This window comes from Dromaius novaehollandiae, chromosome 5 (assembly GCF_036370855.1).
Source record: "Dromaius novaehollandiae isolate bDroNov1 chromosome 5, bDroNov1.hap1, whole genome shotgun sequence".
Lineage (NCBI taxonomy): Eukaryota > Metazoa > Chordata > Aves > Casuariiformes > Dromaiidae > Dromaius > Dromaius novaehollandiae.
The window spans coordinates 65787014-65813955 of NC_088102.1; the positions used below are offsets into that span (position 1 = coordinate 65787014).

General features: G+C 42.8%; 1 protein-coding gene across 7 annotated transcripts in view; it reads left to right on the top strand.

The window, feature by feature from the left end:
• Positions 1–26942, top strand: part of OSBPL5 (oxysterol binding protein like 5) — a 114665-nt gene that overhangs the window by 78644 nt on the left and 9079 nt on the right. For all 7 annotated transcript variants that reach the window (XM_064513124.1, XM_026092761.2, XM_064513123.1 and 4 more), the window contains exons 7-16: positions 2702–2786; positions 11312–11483; positions 16243–16462; positions 18437–18621; positions 20028–20109; positions 20757–20855; positions 21792–21888; positions 22857–22955; positions 24223–24320; positions 26039–26128. In XM_064513124.1, the coding sequence (XP_064369194.1) occupies positions 2702–2786; positions 11312–11483; positions 16243–16462; positions 18437–18621; positions 20028–20109; positions 20757–20855; positions 21792–21888; positions 22857–22955; positions 24223–24320; positions 26039–26128 (1227 nt within the window). The remainder of the gene's footprint in view (positions 1–2701; positions 2787–11311; positions 11484–16242; positions 16463–18436; positions 18622–20027; positions 20110–20756; positions 20856–21791; positions 21889–22856; positions 22956–24222; positions 24321–26038; positions 26129–26942) is intronic.

Consider the following 26942-nt stretch of genomic DNA (forward strand, 5'->3'; position numbering starts at 1 on the left):
GCCTGAAGCTCCTGCTTCACGATGCATATGAATTAGACCTTTTACCTTTTTGCTCTGCCCAGGCCTTTGAAAACATGAGGCCAAACCCAGCAAAATCTCAAAATCAGTCATAAGCACAAGCAGCTGTAAGAAAAGCTTCCCTGCATGCTCCAAATGCTGCCACGGAGACACCTTGTCCATTGTGTGACGGCAGCTTACTTCCATGCTGCTTTGGGGAAGAGATTTTTTGCGGGGATGATGGCAGGAGACCAGCAAATGCCAACCCAGTAATTACTGTGAGGGTGTGGACGTCCACCCTCTTGTTTCACGGAGGGAGTGTACAGTTGTTGGATGGCTTCGCTTGCCCAGCTGTCCCAAATAAACGTCCTGGAATAGTTCATATTTCTGTTGGAGCTGAATGCTGTGCTGTGGGAATGCTCATTATTGATTGCAGTTTGTGCTGTCACAGATTTAGAGCAGTAAATGAGCCAAGGTCAGACCCACTGAGTCTGGGAATATATATGATTTTAATTTTACTGATTTCAGTGTTTTGAGTCATGCCTTTAGAGAAAACAAAGGGAAGAAGTTCTCACTATGGGACTTGTGCCACTTCTTTTAGGGATGTTTGTTCTACTCCATAATACATCCAGTTAGTTTCGTCTTCATGCTTACAGTTATCCATAGTACCGTTAATGAAAGGGATTTTTTTTTTCCTTTTGTAACCTTTGTTTTATGACTCTCCAGGACTCTCCAATGAAATCAGCTCCATTTTTCAAAGCATAAACACTCCCTTTTTGATAACGCCTTTGAGTCTCAAATCAAATCTGAAGACAGGAATGATCTGAAGATGCTGCTTTATTAGCTGTACTGTCTAGAGGCTGCAGCTGAGCTCAGGGTCCCAAAGTAGCAGGGATAACATTCGCTTTTAGTGAGAGAGTCATTGTCTTGAAGGTCTTAGACTCGAAACAGGCACGATGCTCAAAAGCTGGGAGGTAAAAGGCGTTATTATCTCCACTGTGCAGATACAGAACCTCATTTACTTTGCAGAGATTCCGACTTCATTTTTATGTCCTGCTTTGTTTTATGGAGCCCTGTGGGAAACAGCCGCCTCCCTGTGTGAGCATGTCTTACCATTAAATACGTTTCCTTGGCAGAGTGACTTGGACACTCCTTGTATTTATCCACATGCCCAAATACTTCCTAAAGCCTTGGGTCAACCCCTGCTTCCTTTTTGTTCTATTGGTTTTTATATCAGTTCTCTGTATCTGTACTATTTGGCTGTGTTTTTCTTTCCTCCAAGAGAGCAAATATCAATCTGTGCACTGAAAACCCCATCATGTAACAGCATTATCAGCAGTCTCGAGTGCCTGCTGAGCTGCAAGCTCGGGCACGGAAGAATGCCACCGGGAATGCTGCCTGATTGCATTAATATCACTAGTAACGTCTTGAGCTGCTCTGCTCTGGATCACTAATCAAATCCCAACTTTGCCAGTCCTGACTATTAAGCCTGTAAACAGTCTTAATTTTGTGAATCCTGAGCCTCTTGTGGGAGAGGGGAGGAGAGAAACAAGTGAGCATCAAGGATCCCTGTTTCTCCTGACAGTGGAAGATTGCAGAGACAAGAAGCCAGACTGGAGACTGCTGTATTCGCAGCAGTACATCTTCATGCCATAGGCACAGATGCAATTTGATGCTTCTCCTATGCTTGCACTCTTCATTCTTCGCAAATTTTGGCTTCTCCAAAACAAAAATCCATATAAAACTACAATTTAACTATCAGACACTTGCATATGGGAGCAGTTTTCAGTGGCAGTTAGAGAGTGAATTCTTATGTGAAAGGTTTACAGCTCTGCCCTGTTATTGAAAAATATTTTGCAATTTCCCTGCTTAGAAATTTGAGGGAGAAGTCCTTCCGTCGAGGAGCAAGATGGGATATTGTAGCAGCTCATGCTAGAAAGGAGAGTCATACTCAAACTGCAAAAATTTCCGGGCAGATTTTAAGCATTGTGTGTACTGTTGTCTAGAAACTAAAGGAAGGACTCCCCTTCCTCTGGGCCAGGTGGCAACTATACAGGCTCCCAATGGGCCCAGATACAGTGGTGATGGGCTGCAGTCCAGCAACATGTGTCCATGTGGGGAAACTTTCAGTCTACAGCCCCCTCCTTCCCTGGAGCAGTGCCTCATCCCTGCAGATGCATTTACAGGAGGGAGCTTCCTCTTGCCTCCTTCCAGAAGAGCTGCCAGTGCAGTAGACCTCTGTGCTGGAGGTGCCCACGGCACAAGGTGTGGGCCACCACTTTTATGGTGATACATAAAACAAAGGGAGTTTCGTCGCTGGCAGGTCTGGCTGCAGACACACAGTGTGTGACATGTGGACAAATCCCTTTAGGTGTTGCACAGAGATGACTAATTGCAAATATTTGATTTCTGTTCCCAAGCTACAGGAGTGAGATTCCTCCAGTTCTGGGGATCTGAATAAACAAAATAGCTTTGGGGTTGAGCGTAGGTTAGATGGAGCCAGATTTAAGTCACAGCATGTCACTGCTTTGGAGCTGCAGCAGCAATATCCTGGTTATTAATGAGTTTCTCTTAAATTACTCCATCTGTTCCTTCCTTCTTTCCTATCACAAACATGCACACTCTGCCCACAAAGAGCAGAAACACACTGAATGATCACTGCAGCTGCTGTGCTTTACTTGGTTTTTGTCTCCGCCATTTCTAGGGCCCAAAGGGAGAAAATGTTGGTTCGATCACTCAGCCTCTTCCCAGCAGCTACTTGATCTTCAGAGCAGCCTCTGAATCGGATGGTGAGTTCTGGTCTTTATTTGCTTTGGTTGGACTTCAGGGTTGGTTGATGTGGACTTCAAGGCTGCACACTCCATGCTAGTTAAGAAAACAGGTTGATGCAATAAATTGATGCATAAAGGAAAAAATGGCAGCTGATTCAACTCAAGATGCATTTCAAGCATCTGAACAGTTCAAGGAGACCACAGGCATGTTTCATATTCCTCACTGAACAGCCACCTTTCTAGGCCTGCTGGCCATGTGCATGGGTGAAGGACCTAGGCTTGTAGCTGGAGAAAAACCACTAAGTAAATACTAGAAAATGAAAGGAGCCGCTCCCAAAATTGGGATGAGAAGGGGTTTACCTGTACCCTTAACTGGAGAGAGATTTTAATAGCTTATCTGCCTAAGTCTTTCACTAGAGAGGGATCTGCTGGTGAAAAATGACATAGTAATATTGAAGGCCTGTTGACAGATGCCTCCCTACCACCAGAAATCTCTTGTGAACTTAACTGTACTGTGGTTTACACTACAGCAGGCACAGATGGCCCCTGTAAAATACTGTTCTAGGAATTCATGAAATTATGGAAGGTAAATTTAGGTCAGCATATAACAAACATGCCAGCTTGGTATGTGAAAATCTCTTTAAATGACTTTAGAAGGCCTAAAATATCAGTGATTTATAAGTAGATAAGATTAAAATAGTGTTTTCATTCCAGCTGACCTTCAGACTACATAATTTCTTTTTGTTTTTCTTTTCTTTCTGCAGCAAATTAAACCAGACTGTTCATTTTAGGGATCTTTTTTACCTACCCCACAAAGAATGCCGTGGTAGCTTGTTCGGGTCTTATCTACAATAACTCCAAGAATGCACAAACATTTTATGGAGCACAGGGGGCTTTGGATTCAGAGTCCTTCTGGCCCAATGATTAAATTTCACTTACTTCTGACGGCTGGAAATGGGACACCAAAGATGGCAAATGCATCTTTGACGTGACATTTAGAATAAGAGGAAATTTTCTTTACTTGCAGGCTTGGAACACTATTCTTCTTGCCCCTATGCAAAGCGGGCTGTTCACGGTGACATATACCATCTAGGCAGTGAAGGCTGTTTGCCAGTGCAGTGAAATCATACGAAAATAAGTGGAACTTGTATAGAGCCATAGAAGCACATTTATTTCTTTGAACATGATGCTTTTGTTCCTCATCGAACAATACCACTTCTACAGCTTATTTGTGTAAAGGAATACAGGATTCCACCCAAGTGCCACCTGTGTAGAAAGATGTAGATTGATATAACAGTCTCTCGGGAAAAAAGTGCCTTTGAGCTAGACCTGCTATATTACAGGTATTTCAAACCCTGGTTAGACAGACAGCCCACAGAATAGATATACAGAACAATCCCACAGAGTTCCTAGGCAATTGAATAACTTCAATAACTGTCTGTCAATCCAGATATTCTAAATTATTATTTCCTTAGAGATCCATTTAACTTGCCTTTCCGTTAACTTAGAAAGCATGCAAAGGGAGCAGTGTGGTCATTGCATGCATCTAAGACAAACTGCTATCTGATAAAGTACTTTTTTCTCTTAGCATTTCAATTGTCTTCTAAATGAAAATTTTCATTCTGGTAGAAGCCTAATGATTAAACCTTAAAGCCAGCCTGGCAAAGAGGCCTGTGGCTGAACTTGTACTCACTCTTTTTTGCGGACTGCTATAGGCCGGTTATGTGGAGTAGAAAGCTTCAGTTTTGTTTTAACTAGCCTTACCCATAAAGGCTCCCAAGATAGCAGTAGCCCCCAGGAGATCATCAGAGGTAAGACATCTTTAGCTGTGATCTCTCTGTCTGGGTCATGCACCATAATGCTGAAAAACCACAAAAGGCACCAAATCTGGCGCATGAGAACTTTCAATATTTAAAGGCCTGTGGGAAGCTTTCTGCCCAGTGAATTATTACATGTGTGTGGTATCATAAAAGCTTCAAATAGTAAGTTACTTGAATATATTTCTATGGCCAAGATGTTTACCAAGAATCTTGGGAAGCGTGCCAAGGCCAGGTAGCTCAAAGTAGAATCACTTGAGAACTTAGCACATTTTTTATTTATTTTGCCTCTTCTCTACAGTAGGGTCTTATGGTTAGATAGTAAGCTAATGTGATCAGGCGAAGAAGCAGGAACTGAGAAACTTCTAAATCAAATATAAATCTATATCTAGAATGTAGCTAGGATGCTTGGTTAAGGATGAAGTAGCTCTTGAATGGCATTAGCAATGCTCAAGAGCCACCTGCACAGATCTGGAGTGAGTAAATTATACCTAATAGGTTCTATCAGTTAGTCCCAAGAGCTGACAGTGACAGCCAACAGAAATGAAGCTTTGAGAACTGTCCCTTTGGCTTTGGACTTTGCAAAAGTTTTTGATATAATATATCACCAGAAATGCTAGCATGAAAGGTGGTGGAACGTTCAGCTGAATAAAAAGTATTTGACTTCACAGCTGAGGTCAGTGAGCTGTGAGAAGTAGGTGTACCTTGAGCAGGAAGAGGAGGTGGATCTGCAGATGAGCGTGAAGTACAGCTTATACATCCAGACTCACCTGCATCCCATGAGCAAGAGCTGTCTTTGAAGAGTTGCTGGGCTTTTGCTGTTGTTAGCATGGGAACAGTTTGGGCGTCTCTACTGCATGGAGCAGTGCAGACATGCTGACAAATAGCCGAACGCCTGGGTGTCGCGCTCTAGGATCAGTGACTTGCAAGTGGTATTCACATCAGTAGATGGTGTAAAACTTATGCAGACAAGGACACAAAGAATGGAAGCTGTTACTTTTAAAGAAATCTGGACAAACTGCAACAAATTAAGGCAGCCCAGAAGACACTACTCAGATGGTTGCAGACTGTTATAAAGATTTTTCTGTTGTGAACAGGCATCTTCTGAAGAGTATATTTGAGTTTGTTTCATTTCTTTAATGCACTGGACAGCCATTCAGGATGCAGTTATGGTCAAGAGAGATAGGGACTTAAGATATAAAGAGCTAAGCTGGTTGACACAAATGGGCCAGGTGGGATCTGTTCCCTTGCATAATGTTAGCATATATTTGTAGTATGTTCACGTCTCCTCTGGAGATGCGATACTGTGCGAATCTGCAGCATCTCTGAGGAGGTGTCCTGACCATATTCTTCTTAACGCAGCCTCCCGTGTTAATAGTTAGTGAAAAGTGAACTGCGGAACATTTGGTGAATTTAACAGTAATTCATGGAGGCCTCTGACTTGCTGGGAAATATTGAGTTACAGCATATGTTAGATGTACAGTTCTGCTATCCAGGCAGCTATATCATGATCAGCAGCTACATGGCCTACTTTCTTCTCTCTGCATTTCAGAATCCCTTTTTCCCCCTCTGCTGTGCCATCTGTGACAGCCTGTTGGCAGGATTTGAGGTCCTGACTTCTGGACAGCCTGCCGAACCACCGCCAAGCTACAGTAAATTTCACATTCACAGACCCCTGCAGCAGTCTGCTCTGTGATGTGTTTTAAAGACATCTGGAAGGTCAAATCAGCCTACAAGGCTCAACCTGTACAAACACAGGGTCTTTCTCTCTTACTAGTTTCAGTAAAGAAAATTTATTTTTCCAAACCGGTGACTGTGTCTGCAGTTCACGTTTGTGCTGATGAGGGCATTAAGAGTTAGTTGCTGAAACCTGTCCCATGGGCACTGCCACCAAAGGGGTTATTGGGGGAACTCAGTGTGGCAGACAAGCAAGGGTTAAAGGCTAAACAGAGGAAACATAACCACACTTGTGTTTTGTTTCTTATGTGTGTCCCCTCCTCCAGGCATGCTTTAGATAGGCTCTGTTGCCTGATGTGGATGGAGTTATGTGGAAAAACTGATGGTCTCTCTTACTGTGTTACTGTTTCTTTAGTCATTGGTAGTCACCGGACCCATCCCACAAAATGGGTGCTCTGATCCAGGGAGAAAATTACGTTATTGCAATGAGGGTCACGCACAGGAGCAACAAACCAGGAGGAAGACTGCAATTCAAAACCCAGCTCACGTCGAAATACATCATCAGATCCTGGGGGTGCTGGAAAAAAATTAAAGTTTTCTTCTTCTTAGCCTTATGTCTGCACCTCTTAGCCCTTTCACAGCAATTTAAAATCCAGGCATTTGCAACCAGATTTTATATAGCTTGGTGCATAAATTGCACTGGCAGCTAATTGAAGGATCACATCCTTGCAGCTTGACAGCCAAAGTGTAACGAATCATGCACGTAGGCACCCTAGTGGTACAGCAAAATGAGAAGCAGTCAGCTGAATACGATGACCTTAATGTTCAGTGACTGAACCAAATCAGCGTCTTCCTCATCATTCGTGATTTGTGTGCACTTGAGCAAGAATTCATCGTTTCCAGGTGGCAGTCTACCTCAGGCTGATTCTTAAAAGCATCTGTCTTGTAGGTGTAATGCAGGAGGCCGAAAGCTGGATGACTTTAATAATTCAAGAAGAATAATGCTCCCTTAGTGATGCCTGTCTGAAGGAATGTATGGTTGCTAGGTGTGAAGCTTTTGAAGTCTTAATTGGCAAGAGATTCATCCCAGCTGTTCTGTAGCTACAAGTGGTCAATGGCAAAAAGTATAGTCCCAGGATGAGATTTCGGTGTGCAACATCGTGATTGCACCTTGAGCAAATTTTTATTTTCTTGCTGAGTGCTGAGAGAAGGTTGGCTGGCTCCTCTGTGATTATTCATTGCAAAATGTGGCAGATAGACTTGGCACGTCAAATTATGAGTATTCCTAGGTGAGATGATGGTGACTGTAAAGAATTTCAAAAGTGAAGAGCTTTCAGCACTACCTGTTTTTTCTGTGGGATATTGTAATTTGAGAGCTGCTCGAGGAATAAGACATACTCCAAGTATTTCTTGAAGGAATTCCTTGAACTAACCCTGGTTCTGCAGCAGAAGCAACCTTTTGGTTGTGTTTTTCCAAGAGGGAGGAGGAGAAGCTTTTTGTGTCGTTTGTTTGTTTTTAGTGGTTCCCTTTTGTCTGTGACAAAAATGTTGGTTTGAGCAGCAGGTTCCAGGTTTCAGCCAGGCGTCAGGTACTGGCAGCACGCTGTGAAGGTGGGCAGGGGCATCCCTGAGGAGTGGGGGGCTCCTGCGTGATTCCCACTGGCCAGCAGTGCTGGGGTCCCACTCGAAGGGCTACTGAGACCTAGTCCAGCCCATTGGACCAGGCAGCCTAGAGAAGGTGTGGGACATCTGTGAGATCTGTGTTCGGCTTTGTTTGCTGCTTTTTATAAACTCATCTCTCCCTGTAATGGCTGTGAGCGTGGTTTTTGAGCCAGATGGGAGGGGTCTGTGTAGACGGACTATTTACCATCTTTCTGTCTCATCCCTGGCCATCCCCACCCAATGTGGGAGTTGCAGCTCCCCCGGGGGCCCTGCCCTTGGAGGTCAGCACAAAATGCCACACGCAAAGGAGCAGGGATCATGCTGCGAGACTGCCTGGTTAAGGGAACACTTTGTTCCTTGCTCCCAGGCAAAAGGAGGTAATATAGACCTTCCTGAGGCAACAGAATTTGTGCAAAAATTCTCCTAAAACTGTCGTTGAGGCGGATAGAGTATTATATCATTTGGTATAATAAGTGCTTAAAAGCCTGTGGGGGGATTCTGCCATAGGCTGATAGTATGTTCTTGGGTTTTCCTTCACGGTTTAAATATAGGCTTGTTTTACGGCACAGTCTGTAGAAGATTATGATAAAAATCTGGTAATTGATTGTAGTGTTTTACATTACAGTTTAAAAAACCTCAAACCTTCTAAACAAATGCAATCATAACTCCTTCCCAGCTCTTTTTTGCTTCCTTTATATGAATCATACTGTGCTGCCGTTCCTCCCTTAACGAACTCAGATTCTGCTTCTCTGATCTAATTATCTTGCATACAAAAATGACTGGAGTCAACCACTCAAAATGTGGAAACGTGAGAATTAAGGTAACCAATGAAGCCTTCACATGGACTACCATAACTATAGATGATAGCCTTTAATTACCTGACCACATACTTTTTTCCCCTTCTGCAGTTCCTGAGGGAGTGAGTAGACTCATTATATAAGCAATTAAGTAATCCAAATGCCAGAATTCTCCTATACTTTTCGCAATAAGGATGAATATTACTCAACAGCAAGATCACTCAGACATAAAAACGTTTCATGTAGGCCTGTAGCAATGAAACAGGTTTATCTTGTGTGCAAGCCTCAAAACTTGGAGGGCATAATTTTTTGTGTTATGGTGCAGTTAACACATTGTTGACTTGCAGAGAACGTAACCTTTTAATTTGCAGAGGAAATGCCGTATTTTATGTCGGTTTCAGTGGCATGTATTTGTTTGGATTCACAGCACCACCTGATGGCCGAAGGCCTGTGTCTTAGCTCTTATACTGCTCCATGTCCCTTGAATTTACGTTTTGTTAGAAACGAATACAGGGCCATACCCTGATGCCATTCCTGTGCTCTGTGGGGCAAAAGTAATGTTGACTGCTAAGGCACAGTGTGTTTCTCTAATGAAAATTCCTTGAAAGCTTTGTGCTTCTGCACTGCAATATTAAAATGAAGATTTTTAACAAGTTTTTTTTTTTTTTTTAACGTAGGCCCCTTGAATAAGATTTCCAAGATTGTTAACATTACTAGTAACACCTCCCAGGGATTTATATAAAGAGACATAAAACCTAAATATGTTATGTAGAAATTGCTTTTGGCAACGTGGTGGGACACCAAATCTTCGGCCAAGCCCGTGAGCGCGTGCTGGGAGGAGCGAGTACCCGGGCAGTGGCTATGCCAGGCCCGAGAGCTACCTCATCACCACCGCCCCTGCCTGAGCACAGGGCTGCGAATAATAGCCAAAAATAGGCTTTCATCTTGATGGGTCGGGGGAGAGGGCACCCACAGGGGGAAGTGGGTTTGCACTCAGAGCAGCCATTTACTCTAATGGGTTGTCCATGCAAATTCTCCCAATGGCGAGAAGGGAATAAATCCCCGCGTGTAGAGCCTTCATGTAAGAATGTTTGTTAAATACCAAATAGTGTGAAATCAATTCCAACAGCCTTCAACACTCCTAATCTTTTATTAACCATTATGAATGGTTTTATTATTAAATCATAAGCTGGTGCTGATGGAATTTATGGGAGGAAATTGGAGGAAATGGCTGGGCTGTGTGGTGTTTGTGGTTCAGTGTTCAAGTGGAGTTCTTCAAAGTTGGGTTTTTTTTTTCCCTCTCTCTCACTGGTTACAGCTTTGTATCAAAGCAAGCACTAAGAGCTATTCAAGTTTATAAATATTTCTTTATATACCTGTGATGTGGATTTTTTTAAACTCTGATTTATCTTCTTATAGAGCTAGATTTTGGTCATATCAAAGTCGACAGGAATTCTGCCCAAGAGCGGCTGGATCCCAGTGAGATTTAAGTGTGTGCTTGATGCTCATTGTGTGGTAGAGTAGAAGGTAACAGCACCATTTCCCAAGTGGGACCTAGGAGTGGATGTGGTCCAGAGGAAAACTGTCTGTAGCAAATTGCCATTGCCAGAGCAAAATCCTTAGTCATTTTCTTCACTGCCTCTCAAGTGCACTCCTAATTATTGCAAAATGTATTTGGAGGACCATAATGAAAAGCTCTGTTTTACATGCTAGAAATTAGAGGGTATCTCCCTTGATACCTCCATTCTTGAATGCTCAGCCAATTTGCAGGTGTCCTGGCCTCATTAGTGACTCTGAACTACAGCAGCAGGCTATTTTCAAATGCTTCCAAGAATACAGAGGCTCCAGCACTGCAATGGTTATGCTTTAGCAATAACACCCCACTTTGTGGTCTTGGATGGGTCACTGCAAAAGGAGTCAATATGCAGTTTGGGTTCCTGCACTTTTTGTTTGCTGCCCGCTGGCAGTAATCTGTCTTGTCTTTGTGCCGTGTCTGTAGTTTCTTGTATTGGCAAATTATCTTCAGGTGAAGTCTTTTTGTGGCAGTGTAAGAAAAATTGATACTCCCCCCTAATTATCTAAGAAGCTGGGGGAAGAATGGCAAAAGAGGAAAAAAAATTAAGGAAAAAGAGGAAAAATAGCCTGACAAGCAGTTCCCTCACAGGTATTGGGACCTGGGGAGCAGAGCACAGCCAGCCCTGCTCCTTGCCTGCATTCGGTGTGTGCTCCCTGCAGCTGAGGCTGCCAGGCAGTTCAAAAGCACCTCTGTGCATTACCTGCGTCTCAGTCGAAAGCAGACGGGGACAAGCAGGGCATGAGTAGGTGGAGAGGAAGAGGTGCTGTTGAAGCAGAACTGGGGTGAGTTTCCATTGTATTACCCGTGCACGTGTGTCATTCATGCAGCTGCCAAAGTGTGCACCATTTCTGGTCAGCTAACCTAGGGATTATGTATATGAAAAGGAGATTATTGTACACAGTGACTTCTTGCCTTAAAATGAGCTTTACTCTGAGGTAAGAAGCTTTTGAGAGGCGATGCATGAATCTTCTTATTTTCTCTCCTGTGCTTAAATAATTCCCCTTGTTTTTACAGGCCGATGCTGGCTGGATGCTCTGGAGCTTGCCCTGCGCTGCTCCAGCCTCTTTCGGCTCAGTGCCTCCAAGCAGGGGAAGGATGGAGAAATGAACTGTTCGACTGACGCAGCCCACGCAGGCTTCAACAACCTCTTTCACACAAGCACCATCTCGGACCAGGAGCTCTTCCAGTAAGACTGGACTTTCACTTCTTAATGCACAGAGCAGCTTTTCAAGGCTCATACATGAGCATCCTTTTAATTTGAGCATAATCTAGCCAGAGTCCACATAGGAAAGGCATTTAAAAATGAGTTTCCAGGTTCCTCTGCCACATCCATCAGGTTTGGTGAACGTGGGGTCTCCTGTCACCTAGTGCTTGAGCGCAGAGGCTGGAGGTAACCTCAGCTGCATTCATGTGCATCAGAAAAAATTGCATTCTGTTCTTTGCTTGGGCCAAAACGCTGTCTGGAGATGCTGGCATGAAAAATGGCTTGCCTGAGTAAAGACTGCAGGGTCTAGCCACTAAAGGGGACTTGGGGTTAGCCAGACACTTACAGTGTCTGTCTGCCGGTTAGCACATATGGCTTGGAGTCTGATCTGTTTTTTAATAATGCACTCTTGCTGCTAATAATACTGTGTCATAGTCAGCAGACTGCGCACACTGCATCCTTAGTTTTATAATTACTTTCTTTCTCCACAGGGGTTTTGAGTGGTTTCCAATTTCCTCCTCAATGCATCAGATAAATTTTCACATATGGGGAAAAAGTCCCTGCAGCCTTCTTCTGTTCATGGTATTACAGCAGCATTTTGGAACAACTCACATCAATGCTCTTCAGGCAGTATGAAAAAAGAGGAGGCTTTATCTGTTGCTTATAGCTAAATAGGTGACCTCAAAAATTCCTGTGGTATAGACAGTTCTCCTGGTTCCCACTTTAGGGGACATGTGGTGTCTATTGCTACTTCTGCTGATAAGAATTTGGCTCTTAGGGCTCACAGAAATGCACCTTTGGTTAGACAATAAGTTTTTAGGGTAGCAATTCTTACAGTATGCACGGATGATGCCCAGCATGGTAGGACATCACCTTCAAGTGATTTTCTTAGGCTCTGTTACAAGTATAACAACAGCAGAGATCCGACTCCTCACCAGATGGCAGCGTTTTGGGCTGTCCTTTGCTTTGAAAGGCTGTGGTGTTCCCACCCTGTGCACTCCAGTGAGAAGAGAGGGAGATCTGAACTAGGGCATCTGCCTTGATATTTGGGCTGGTCCTTTTATTGCACTTGGGCCTCTACTCCAGTAATTTACTTTTCTGGTTTCTTTCTGCCTAAGAGGGTCTCTTAGGACTTTGCTTACTGTGAGCCTGTTGGCTGACAGTGAATCCAGGAAGGCAGTGGATTTCTTTTTCAGCTGGTGGATGTGTGTATGTAAATCCTAGATTAAGTGGAGCCTGTGGCATGGAGAACATGCATGCAGACCCATGGCTACCGTAAATTGCAAGTGCAAAAGGTGGAGTTAAAACAGTATTAAGGTATTTTTCCTCTGACATATGATGCACAAATGATGCCTCAGCTTCACCACTTAGCTGTTCAATATTAAAAGCCCTCTTGAACTACAGGGCTGAGCAGTAGCGCCTGTGGCAGAGTTTTCAGCAGGACACAGGACCCACCAGTGGACCCCGATTTTTTTGACAAGCTCAGATTTTAGCTGAGTCTGGTTCAAACTGGGGGTACGTGAACATTTCCCAGTGTCTGGCCATCAGGACGAGTCAGTCTCCACTCTGAGTTTTGCCACTGGTTTTAATTTCTATCCAGACTTTCCCTAGTGCTTAAAGCCTGGGGGAGTTTGTCATTACAGGTCAGAAGGATGCGATTCCCTGGAGGAATGAAGAACATTTAAGCAAGGGAAGAAGCAAAACCAAAACTGTCCAAGTGCTGAGCAAAGAGTTTTGGGTTTGCCGCTGACAGCGCTTTCTCGCAGGGATTAAATCATTCTAATTAAATGCCTTCCCTACAGGGAATCGTACCAATTAAATTGGCACGCTGTTGTTAGGGGGCCAGTTAATTACATTTAACTCTATCTTCAAATTAGCCAAACGACTCTGTCAGAAAAAGAAAAGGAAGAAGAAAAGGGAGATGTTGTGTATTCCAGGGAAAACAATCCCCAAGGGACTTGGCAAGAGGGAATCTTCCCTTGAGCCAAAGCTACATTTGCCTGCTGGCTGCTTTTCTGCTCTCCTGCTGGGAAAGAAGTCAGGATTATACAGTGGTGTTGAAATCAATGTCTTCAGTAGCATATAAATATGAGAGGGGGAGAGCTGTGAAAGCGTGCTGCTGAATCAAGGGCTGAAGATCTTTGCAGATCTGTGATTTTAGACAAGAGGCTGTAAGAAAACAGGACACTCCTGATGCGAAGCTGTACTTCTTGTTGCTTCCATCTCTTATCTCTGGCACCCCCAGATATCTGGCTTGTCTCCTTGTTTGATGCAGAGCCAAAGTGTGTTTGCTTTGTGTAGAAAAGCAGCAGCTAACCCACAGAAGTTCTGGTCATTGGTCAAAGTTTCCAGGAACTCCCCTAGAGAATAAAGCACTGGCATCAGACAGCTCCAATACACTGAAACAGTAAATTATCCCTGAAAAATGCCAACTCATTTGTGTTCATGGGTAGAATGGAAGCCAGCTGTTGACTTTTAGCACAGTTATTCCCTCTCAGCTTTTCAAGCCTGATCCAAATCCCTTTGGAAGCCTTTACATTGATTTTAGTTCAGGCTCATGGCTTGCTTTTGGTTTTAAGCATATTATATGTATTTACTGTTGATGCTGTGTGGAAGAACAGAAGTGCCTGGCTCCACTTCAGGATGTCGAGTTTGTTCCTCAGCACGAGGAGCGCTTGTTTTCCTTTTGGTTCCCCAGAGATGCTCCTTGGCTCCAGATGTCATAAGTCTTGCCTTGGTGGTGGCAGCAATCAGTGCACTGTTCAGTGGGATTTCATGTGAATTTGACTCATGCTTGGAGTACATCTGACATCCTTAAAAAAATCTATTTACAAAAAGATGCTTTCTGGGGGAGTAGGGGGGGAAAGCAGAAGAATCTAAGAAAAGAGTCATTTGCTCCACCAAAACTTTGTTTCACAGATGTGAGGAAGGTCACACTTAAAAGCAGCTGCTCTTCTTACAAATGTGAAGTAGAAGTATTTGTTACTTCATGAACCATAGGTCTTATAATGAACTTTTCTTTCAAGTGTGTATACTCCATAGAGAAAACTTTCACTAGTTAAGCGAATATAGCAACCATATGCAAGCACTAACATATTTAGCTGATCTTTGATCCCAAAGAAATAAGTCTTTGAATTGTCAGCAGCTAATAAATGACCTACCATCCAGGAAGTATCTGGGCTGAGGAATCATGCGATAATCTCTCTTGACAGCTCTTTCTTCACCCTTTTTTCCTGCCTTTGTTATTTTAAACTCACACATATGCTTAACACTAGGCTTCTAATATATTCAGTTATCAGTCATTATGTTTGCTGGTCACTATCTAAAATAAAGAGATGAGATCCTGGCAATACAACAATGGAGATCCAGAATGTCTAAGAACAAGTCCTAAGTGCTGGAGTATTGTCATCATTGACTCTCTGAAATATGTTCTTAATTTTATTTCATGGTGAAACTGGAAATTGAAGGTCTTGTCTTTTTTATATATATTTACAAATATACATATAGATATATATACATACATACATGTATATATAAATGGAGTTGAGAGAAATATTTTCTAAAGGTACAGAAGACTGCAGAGCAGACTTTCAGAAGAAATTGGCCTGTTGAGCTCTTCTAGAAACTGAGCTGTAACTATCGCAGTTGGGCTTGCTTGGCATGTTAAAAATCATCAGCTTATTTAAGTGCATAGTTGGAAGCTGAGACCTTCTGACAGGCTAATGCTAGTTCTGTGTTCAGGCTTATTTTTTTTTAATCTGACTCTAACCAGCAATGCCTAGTTATGTCTAAAAAAAAATCAAAAAGAGAGGGGGAATAAGTGGTGGGAATTTTCAACATTAATCTATATACAAAACTGGAACGTGCTCAGAATAGCCATAAAGAAGACCCTTTACAGGGAGATTTCAAGCTTTCGTGTGTGTGTGCGTGTGTGCGTTGAGGATTCGTAAGACAAAACCTAATGGCCTACCTGTATGTTGGTAAAATTGGCTTATCACCTTTGATATTATATCTGGGAGGAGTGGCTGTTGTTTCCATATTTGAAATAATTCCCAAGATGGAAGCTTGGACTTTGCATGAGGGATTAGGTAAGAAATTTTCAGAGGAAAGTGTCAGCAGCACCTGAGAGCTAGGCTAGGCCAGTAAAGAGGTGGCATTTGTGTGGAGACATGTATGAATAAGGAAAACTGAAGCCCATGCTAAATATCACTTGGAAAAAATGGGCATTTAGTAATTACCTTTTCAGGTCCAACTTATAGTCCATCTAATCCTGTTTGCCATCTGTCATATGAGCTGCATCTGCTTTTTCAAATGGAGATGCTATAGACTACGTGAGGGACAAATTTTGGCTTTCTCCTCCTTCTGTAAAGCTTGGATTGCTGAGCATGAAGATTGCTACTTCTTCCACAGTTGTCTTTGGATGCTATTATTATCTGGCTATTCTTGTTACATGCTTTGAGCTGTACAGAGGTCTTGCTCACAGCATTATCTGATGGCAACAAGTTACCCAGGATAGTTTTTGTGTGTGTGCGCGAAAATACTCGCTTGTATTGATTTTTAAACTTGCCTTTTCAAACATAGGGCTGATTTAGGACTGTCCTGTTGAAATAAAGCAGTAGTAATAATGAAAAGAAAATGTATTCCACAATGTCATTTTTCCCCTGTATGCTACATTTCACTGATTTATTTTTGGAAAGGCAGAAGTCTCTCCTAGAAGCAAATAATGAACTCTGTGTTTCAGTTTGAATGACTCAGCCTTGGAGAACCACCACCATTTGGAGAATGATGCTTTTTCAGACAAGTCCGAAAGAGACAACGTAGAAGAGTCAGAGAACGAAACGCATGAGAACAGCCGAAAGACAAATGAAAGCGAGAGCGATCAGTCAGAAATCCACGGAGACGTCTCCCCGGGAAGGAAAGGGACGACTTATATTGAACAGATCTATGAAGAATTTGGGGAGGTAAATAGAAAAAAATCATTTTAAGCCCTGACTGCTCCTACTGAAATGTCTCTGGGTTCATAGTATTTGTCACGCAGCCTTTTAGATGCAGTTAAGAACCTTCTTTGTGAGTTCCAGTGTTTTACAGATAAAGCAATGCACAGCTTGCTGCAAAATTATGTTGAATTATCACGTGCTCTAATAATTATGCATTATGAACAGCAGCTCTGCTACCGTGCTTTGGCGTGTTTCCAGGATCAGCGAGTGCTTTAACCAGTTACTGCATTAAAGAGCCACATAGCATTGGCACAACGCTTCACAGCGCCAGCGGGAGTGGGGATTGTTATTCCGAGCATGTATCTCCGCCAATTAGGCTGCTCAGTTCTTGCATGATACAAAATATGATACTTTCCTTTCCTCGTTATGCATGGAACATCCTTTTTGTGTGTCCTAATGGAGCGTTTGAGCCGCTTGATTCCTAAATGGCTGTTTCTTGCTGGGAAGCAATTTCTCATGTCGTTTAACAGCAGGAGGGTGCACTTATGTTGCATATAAGAGCCTTTGTTAGCAGGATGTCACTGTGACACCCCGAGCAGTCCCAGAGCTGGGTGTTGGGTGCAAAGCAGTCTGAGAGGGTGGTGGAGGCACCTCTCTTCTCAAATCCCATCCCAGACACCCAACAAGACATAACTGGGACCAAACAGGGGATTCTGAATATAGCCGAGGAATTAAGCAACAGCAAAATGAAAGGAAGCTTAATATCTAACTACTACCAACGCTGAAATGAGTTTTTGTCACTTGAAATTTGTCCTAGAAGTATTAGCAGGGCAGACTGCTACTGTGGTGCTTGAATGAGCTTACCAGGCAGCGCTGGTGTGTGTTATGTGGGGGTGTGGAGGGGAAGAAGCTCTCTGTGGTTTTAAATAAAAACATAAAACTGCTGTACAAACCCAACGGAAAGGAATAAATTTCTGCTGTACAAGGTGATGCTTTGTATAGCTTAAAATAAGCCCGGCCATAGTGTGATTGCTTAGGCAGAGGTAACATCCAGTGCACTTTCAAAAAGTTTCCATTCAGCCTTAGATGTTTTATTAGATTTCTGTTGTTGGCCAAGAGACAGGCCTCTCCTCACCTGAGGCACACAGGTTGGACTAGTTGTTAAGTCTTATCCCAGCGGTGACGGTAACATGAGGAAAAGTGGGTTGCGTGCAATGATGGAGTTTGCTATCAGCAGTGGGCTGAGATATATCAAGATAAGCACATGGCCATTAATAAGGTATACTGTTGTCCAAAGCAAAGCCTCTCTGCCCCTCAGTCTGTGTGGACAGTTGAGATTTGGCATGAAAAACATCACGGATGTAAAACATCACTGTTAAATTTCTGATATGGCTTTAAAAGCTCATTTGAAAGGTGTGCATGTATGTACGTGCACCCATATGCATTTGAAAGGTGAGTGCTTATGCATCTGTGTGAATGGATGTTTCAGCTTTGCCTTGTTTGCACCAGGTAGGTGAAGACAGAGACAAGTGTCAGAAGGACTTTGAGCTTGCAAAAATTGGCCTAGAATTTAAAAAGAAGACAACTCTCCATTAGGTAGATTGATAACAAATAAAACTTCCTCTTTTTAAAAGTTTTTAGTTATAGCAAGTAAGAAAGAGTTATTGAGGGTAAGGTATTTGAGGGAAAAGCAAACCAGAAATGACTTGAAATTGTTCTCTTCCTCCTGCCCCCTCTTCCCCTTCTTTCTCTATCCTTCCCTTCTGCGGTGATTCACTTCCAATATGACCTTGCACAGCAATTTCAGCGTGGAATTAATTTATATTGCCAGCACATGCACACATGAAAACCTGGATAAGGAATGAACATTGTGACAGACCCATGAGTATTGTAAGCCCTGGTGGACGCTGCAGTATTAAGGCCTTTAATGTTTTGCAGATGCACCTGCAGGAAAGAGTTTTCTTGCTCCTGCATTGACTTTCCCTTTTTCCATCACAGACAGGTGAATCATCTCAGACAGAAACCGTCTCAGAGGAGAACAAGAGCCTGATGTGGATCCTGCTGAAGCAGCTGCGACCGGGCATGGACCTGTCCCGTGTGGTGCTGCCCACCTTCATCCTGGAGCCTCGCTCGTTCCTGAACAAACTCTCCGACTACTACTACCACGCGGATCTGCTTTCCCAGTAAGCAGTGCTCAGAGTGCACCTGGCTGGTGTACATCTCTTATTTGCACCAAAACATGCAACAGTGTGAGTCTGGCGCTGGCAGAGTGTGCTTGTACACTTGAAGGGCTCCTGAATAATACACAGTAATATGCAATAAATCAAGCCAGGCAGCAGCAGCCAGCGTGTGACCTTTTGAAGAGGGACTGCTGCCAATGAGGGGCGAAGAAGCAAGGAAAGCGGTTAAACTCTAGACAAAGCAGTCTTTCCACACATACAAATTGATGGGGATTCGGCTCGTTCCCACGAGCATCCTGTGGCAATGCTATGCCACCTCCTGGTGTACCTGGTGTACAGAGCCCTGGAGGACAGAGAGCAACTGTGGAAGAGTTGCTGAGTGCTTCTGTCCCAGAAAGCAATATAATTATATTGGCTGATAAATAAATAGGAAACATCTTCTAACACCATTGGTCAGATGCACCTTGATGGGAGCACCAGAGCAGAAAATAGAAAACGTTATGCTTGTAAATAGGACCATCTTTCTCAGTGAGATAAGCTTGGTGTATTTTAAAGTCCATGTGTGCAGCACAGGTTACTCATGTTTATGTCACTGCCTCTGGATTATTTTAGAATTATAAGGTATTTTCAAGCTCTCTTTGCCATATTTGTAACGTGAAGTTCAGGAAATGATTCTTCTCAGTGCTGAGATCCGAGGAAACTTTGAGAGGTTTGAAGGTTTTGTTAAATAAACCTCTTTATGGTAGGCATGCTCCTTCTAAATGTGTTTTACAAGAATTTGTCTAGGTAGATTTTCTAATCTGATCAGGTCAGAAATACCAGGAATCCTACTGTTACGTTTACTTCCCATATCATCTTTGGGTTGGGAGGTTGGACCAGATGACCTTGAGTCCCTTCCAGCCTAAATTATTCTATGAAATCTTAGTGGGCTGAAAAAGGCCATGTAACACACCACCTTTGAAATTTTTTAACAAAGAAGGAAACAAAAAGAGAGAAAATGAGATCTGTCTTTGATTTAGAAGAATAAGTATTATTTTTTTTATGAACCACATTGTACTGTTCACTGCAACCAAGTGCTCGTGTGAGTGGCAGTCCCACATTAGCATACTTCAATGTATTTCCAATCAAACTTCATAAACCCCAGGATTTTTATTAGGCTTTTCGCAGCAGTGCAGGGCAAGGAGTGTCACTTCTTAAGAGTTTATGTATGTGTTGCATGAGGTACATCACTAAAAATCCAATTTTTGCTGGCAGACACCTTTTTCACTGTCAGCAGCCCAAACGTTAATTTCAGTTTTGTACTGGTGGAAGACTTTTGAAATTAATGTCATTATACTGGTATAAAATGAATGTGACGTTTGAGTGGCATAAAGGGCATGCAAGTAAACATTTTCTGTCCTGTCCTACAGGGCTGTCCTTGAAGAAGATCCATACAGTCGAATGAAGCAAGTTTTGAGGTGGTATTTGTCAGGCTTCTATAAGAAGCCAAAGGTAAGAGGATGCATAAGTTTGGCATGTAATGGACATTGAAATGTTCTGCTATGGTTGTGTATGTCCTTATTGCCTTTCCTTTGACCGTTTACCTCTTCTGTTGTTCTGAAGATTTTGCCAGTTACTTTTAAAACTGAAGTCGTGTTTGATATCAGGGTGGAATTAAAGCAGACAGCGGCAGTTTTCATGTGTAAAATAGTGTTGGTTGACTCTGAGCTTTGCATTGGACAGCTGGGAGGCAGAACTAGTCATCAGCAGGTATTTTTTCCTTGGATGCAAGATTTTTATCTTGGTTGAAAGTGGGTCTCTTCTTTCTCTTTTCAGAGCTGTTAGTACCATAGTGCCACATTTCTACATCAGTATGTACCTGCTGCCTATAGTCACAGAAATAATAAAGCTTGGGCATCTTTAAGGCTTTGCTCAGGCAATATCAAAGATTAAGGTGGCAGGAAAAGCAGACGGATCCATGGCTCACATGAAGAGGTCAGAGCACGAGGATGTACATAACCAGTTCTTGGGTTTGATTGTTGTGACTGACTTGTTTTAAAACATCAGGGAGAAAATTCTTACATTGTTTTGTGACTACCAGTGTAAAGTTGGATTGCAAATCTTTGTTTGTAGCAGTTTTTGGTTGCTTTGTTTTTCAGGGAATAAAAAAGCCATACAATCCTATTCTGGGAGAGACATTTCGCTGCTGTTGGTTTCACCCTCAGACAAACAGTCACACGTTCTACATAGCAGAACAGGTAAGTCGCTTGATTTGGATGCCCAGGTATTACAAGGAGCACCTCTGCATAGAACCACTTTCCCCACCTCATCCTGGGAGAGCAGATTTGTGTAGCCATTCGGAGTGGGACATGGAACAAAGTAGCTGCTGGGTTTTTTTGTTCTTTAGATTTACACAGATTACTGATAGCTTTGGCAGGGGCTCAAGACTGGAAATGCAAGTCCTCTGTATATAACATTGATTTATTAGCCTCTTCAATGAAGACTGTTTCCCTGGAATACTATTGTCTACTTTTTATTAATAAAACACTTCTGTGGTTTGTGTTCCCTCTGTCAGAAAGGGTATAGACCACCTAACCAAGTTATTATTAAACCTGCCATCCTGAAGGCTTATCTCCATATATTTGGGGATAAAAGAAGGGCGGAACTCACAAGTAAACCGGCCTGGCAAAATTTAGTTTGAGATTGGCGTAGTTAACAAAGGGATCTGGGGACCATGTGGACTTCGGTACATGGACTCCCTGTTTTACTTTACTTTTTTTTTCCTATTGAATCAAAGATTTTTTCTTTTTATTTTATTTCAGCTGCTGCATCCCTTTTGTGGAGGTTATTCAGATGGTGTCAAAAAAAATTCTGCCATGAGCTGCACTGTCATTTATCGCCTTGAAAATCTGACAGTGTATGTGTAGGCCTAAAGTGACCTCAGATATGTAAGGGCAAGAAAATGTGGCGTGGGGGAAAAGGGTTAAGCAGAGCTTCTGTCGCTCATGTACAGTGATCCCTCCTTTAACACTGAGGCTAGTGGTTTGAATGGGGCTTATAGAGGACCTTATTCAGTCATATGGCCTCCATCTTGTGCTTTCCCTAGAGCCGCTGCTTGAAGCTGTGCGTGCATCCGTCACTCTGCTTAGACCGTATAGACTGCCATTGATGATGTATGGCTGTTTTTCATCTAGGTCTCCCACCACCCGCCAGTGTCAGCCTTCCACGTCAGCAATAGGAAGGACGGGTTCTGCATCACCGGCAGCATTCTGGCGAGGTCCAAGTTTTATGGTAAGTATGAGGCCTAGACGTCTTCCAGGTGACAACTGTGGCAATGGTTTTGTTGTGTTTTTCGACTGCTCCTGACCTCACTGAGGATTCAGAGCAAAGAAATGCTTAGAGCATCTACCGTCAGGAAACACTAACTCCTTGTCTGGGCTTTCCTAGCTCTCCTTCACATTTCTACCATCTCAATGTGAGATCATACTGACATTTATAGAAAAAATTTTCCAGGTAGAAATCTTGAGGGCATTGAAAACCTGGTTTTCAGAAAGCAAAGGTTCGTGTGGATTTGTGGACACTTGTTTGTCACCCTACTTTGCATGTGCTCACAAATCAGGCATTTTATAGAGGTCTGATCATCCAGCTGACTCGTGCTCTGTATAAATGCGACTGTTTGATTTTTTGAGCTCTCAGACTTCAAGGAATTGAACCCTAGAGCTTCAGAATGTCCTCAAATCTATTAATCTCAATGTCCTCCAGAATGACAGCACAGCTGCAGGCTCTGAAACAATGTTGTTACTTAAAATAGTGGTTTTTGTTAAGACAAATACTTCTCAGGTAGGAGTATTTGCTGAAACACTTGTAAAGAGTCATTGCTATCCTTCTGGCAGTTCGATGTGTTGTTATTTGGGATCATACGCAGTTAGAGAAGTTGTGAGAGCACAAGAAGGATCTGGAAAACTTCTAAAGCATTGGAAATGCTCTCTTCATCCCATGAATGGCTCATCTCATCTACTGCCCTTTCTGTGACGGGCTAGACACCAGAGCAAAATATGAGTCCTACTGCACAGACTTTATTAGAACTGCTGCCTCCAAGAGTAAATGATTTGCTCTGTGCTGAATTCTTAGCATTTCCTCTCTCTTCTGTCATTAGAGACCTACATTTGAATGTGTTTTTCTAAAGTAGGATAAGATGAGTGGCTGTGTGTAACATGGGGTTTTTTTGATATATATGAATTTGTTCTTTTAAATTCTAGGTAACTCACTTTCTGCATTGTTGGATGGGAAAGCAAAGCTTATGTTTCTAAACAGAGGTGAAGATTACATCATTACTATGCCATATGCTCACTGTAAAGGTAAGTTACGACTATTCACATAGGATGCCAGAAGCAAATAGAAAGAATAATGTGGTATCTTACTAATTTTGCGCTGGCTCTCTTCTTACTTCTCAAACGCCATGCACTGCAGATCCTGGTAATTCTGGGAAGCAACTGCTCCATGCCTGAGTCGTAGGGCACAGTAGGGGACTGGAAATTCTCACTGAAATCTTCCTGATTTGCCTGTGCAGAGCTGAGGACAGAATTAGGAAGTTAATTTTAACACTATGTAGAAACTAGAAAATACTCCATATATGTACTGCAGTTAAAGTGAAGATGGAAAGAATAAAAGTTCCTTTCTGAGCCTCTGAGGTTATAAAGTTGTTTTAATGTTAACATAGAAATTGTTTAATATGTTTTCTGATTTTCTGAGAATAAAGGATTAAAAAATCCTGATTTCTCTTCTGATTTTTCTGTTAATCTAACTGTGATACTCCTCAGTGAATCAGCTGCCTCAGTGAGATTGATACTTAATATTGTGTGCAAGTACAGGATTGGCTTTGCTCTGAACATGCACTGAAGCCTGGGGATGGCTGCTGATTCACTGCTGTCACTCTGCATTTCTCCTTAGCAAGCTAAGCCTAGGCGGTATTTGAACTGCAGTTGTAAAATCACTCCTGCAGCAGTTCAGTCCAGTTTTGGCTATTAATATTTTTTCATTTTGGCATGTTGACGTGTAAGCTAATCTTTATGAAGTTTAGCTATCTGAAAACAGTAGTTTCCATAAATCATGCCTTCTGTGAACTATTCATATGCATAAATCTTTCGGTTGACTTTTCTTTTCTGCAAATGATCTTTTCAGAAAATGACAAGTATGTGTAAAAAGGAGTCTCCCCCATGATTGCTAGTCCCCCTATTTCTGCCAGAAGAAAATGTACTGGGTCTCATCACAGCTGCATTCTGCCCTATGGGAGAAGCAGCTGGGTCTGTTCACAAACGAGCATAAATGAAGTTGCTGGATGCAACTTCAGTTATTTTTCCTTTCCCACCGTCAGCATGCCGCAGATGCACTCTCAGCAGCTGTCAAGCCTTTCCCTAGGTGGGGTGAAGAGTGGAGAAGGTGGACTTGGGAGAGGATTCTTCATGCCTAGGCTAAACAGCCATTTCGTAGAAACTTTGGCCTCTGTCTTTTCAAAATTTTAAGCTAAGTTATGAATTTTATGGCATGTCAGTGAAAGCCAGTCTGAGTTCAGAAAGCAGGTGGCTACCGTTGGGGACCCTTAATTCTCTTTTTTTCCCCTTTCAGGAATTTTATACGGTACAATGACAATGGAGCTTGGAGGGAAAGTTACCATCGACTGTGAGAAAACTAACCACAGGGCAGAACTGGAATTCAAGCTAAAGGTAGGAGACATCTTTGATGTAGCTCCCCTATAGCTGGCCCATACGTACCCTTACCTTGTGGGACTATATGATGAGCCTTGTGTTTCTCAAGGCTATGGGACATAGTCATTATGGTGGTGCAAGAGCCCATTTTCAGGCAGCTGATTTGGAGTGGCTGATGTGCTAAAGAGCTGCACCATCATTGCCTCAGGCTAACTGGTTCATGCAGCAGTTCCCTCCCCTAGATAGCCTGGGCAATGCAAATTTATAGTATGCAGATAAAATGGAGGCACCTTTAGACATTCTTAAAGTTATGTGTGTTAAAACTTGGGAAAGAAAGTTGTGACCTGTAACTTTTCTTGGACAGTTGAATTGCTTTTTAAGAAGCCTCCATTTCTCTTCTGCTCCAACAAACAATTTCTTGCCTATTTGTAAATTGAAGCATGGAGAACTGAGAGCCTGCAGGGCTTTGTAGTTCTGGCCTCTACTGACACGGTGTGAGGGATTGCTGGAGGTAGGGGAGACCTTTGCAAACCACTTTTTCAGGGGGGCAGTAATCATTTTTCTTTTATTTGCCTTCACAAAATGAACTGTTTCTCCGTATATACCTCCTTGACATTTGCATACACTTGTCTTTAAAGCCTGTTCTTCCCATAGACTTGACACACTGCATTGAGGCTAACAGAGTATTTCCCTCACTTCAGTCAGTGTCATCTCAAAAACCTACAAGCACTTCAAAGCCTAAAATGCAGACCCTTCTTTTCTGGCTCAAAAACAAGTTGCTTAGTCCAAACAAGGCCCACAGAGGTCCCTGTAGCTTAGTTGCATGCTCTGCTCTGAGTGTTTCTTAGTCATCGTTTTCAGTAGATTTGTCAGCAATTAAAGGTAAACCCCATGATTTTGTTACTAATTTGGATGTGTAACAATTCTTGGCTGGACTGTGTATGTTAATTCTTAAGATTCTTGTGTTTTTTCTTCCAAAAGTGTGGCCAGAAATTTAGTTGCGTATTGTTTCTTTTTAAAAAAAGAGAAAAAGTTCCTCTGCACAGACTTACTAGAAAATAGTAGCTAGAATGTCTGAAGAAATATTGCATGGTAGAAATGGAAAAGCTGGTCACTCTATCACTTCTATTTCCTGTGCTTGGCAGGCAGGAGATGAGGGAAATTTTCCATTGTTCTGAGAATCTTTTCTTTTCCTTGACTCTGGAAATACCCTTTTCTTTTTTTAATTGCTGCTGACGAGAGCACTTCACACTGGAGACCTGATCCAGATGCAGCCATCAGTAGTGCCATGCTGCTGTTGCTGTCCCATGAATAAGAAAAGTCACCAGATGCATTAGTGCTGCTCCCTGCCTTTGGACAGGGCTGCATGTATAGTTGTGTAAACTCAGATATGATTCTGGACAATGGAAAGGACTTGCCCACTGACATTTATCCTGAAGTCTAGCTGACAATAAATGTATTTGCAATGAAGGCAAGGCCTTGCAGTCCTGAATGTTAATGGACTTGAAGGCCTGTCTCTCTTTCTTCCCATGTCTTCTACAAGTGATTTTGGTATTGCAAACACAGAGGAGGGAACAATGGCAGGTAGTCAGAATCCATGCTAAAGTTCATCCTGCCTTTCCCCAGAAACAGTGCAGGTTGCAGTTTCCTTCTCTCCTACTGTGTCGCTGCCTTTGGCTCCCTTCCAGTTGTCACTAGGTGGATCATATTTTCTGGTTTTTTTCCTTCTCTGACAGCCCTTCTTCGGTGGCAGCACAAGCATTAATCAAATCTCTGGGAAGATTAAGTCAGGAGAAGAAGTGCTAGCAAGCCTCGACGGACACTGGGTAAGGACTGACGGTCGCAGTTGCTGCCATGTGACAGTGGTGGCGTTTATGCCACTGTGGTCTTATCCACCTTGAGTGCAATAGCTTGAACATTGCAGCTGCCTGGGCCTAAACTGGAAGTGGTGGGGAGCGTTTCCATTGCAGCTGGTGGCTCTGTATTGAGGGTCCTGGGCTTACAGCAGGCTGAGATGGCAGTAGACAGCCAAGGGCAGGTTGTTCACCTTAAAGTGACTGTGAAAACCAGGACACTTTCTTCTGTCTTGTTGTGTCCAATACTTAACTGTCCCCAGCTACCAGGGTATCAGGGAAGACCTTCACGGGTCTTTAATTCATTATTTTCACAGCAGACTCATGTGGTAGAAGATTATTATTCCTCTGCTCTTGAGGTGAAGAACTGAGATGCAGATGCAGTGAGGGTATATCGGTATGGACAGCTCACAATAGTCACCAGGCCTGACAACGCCTTTGCACGCCTGGCAGCCACACATAAAGAGCTCAAAGGCACCATAAGCCAAAGCCTGGCAGAAATTAAGTTGCGTGGTGAAGGACGTAGCCTAGAGCTGTGGTTGGGAGCTCCTGGTAATTGGGCTGGAGACTTAGGTATTTATCTCATCTACATTTAGGCATCTACGTCTTCGTTATTGTTGACCTTTGCTCCCTTTCAGCCCTTGGAAATTGTCACTTCTGCAGCAAGATTTGTCTCATCTTAAAGTAGGTATTTAAAGTAGATCAGGTGAAACGTGCCTGGATAAAACCTTGTAGTGAGGTCCCAACTACAACGTAGCCCTTGAGGGAGCAGTCTGCTAGAAGCACA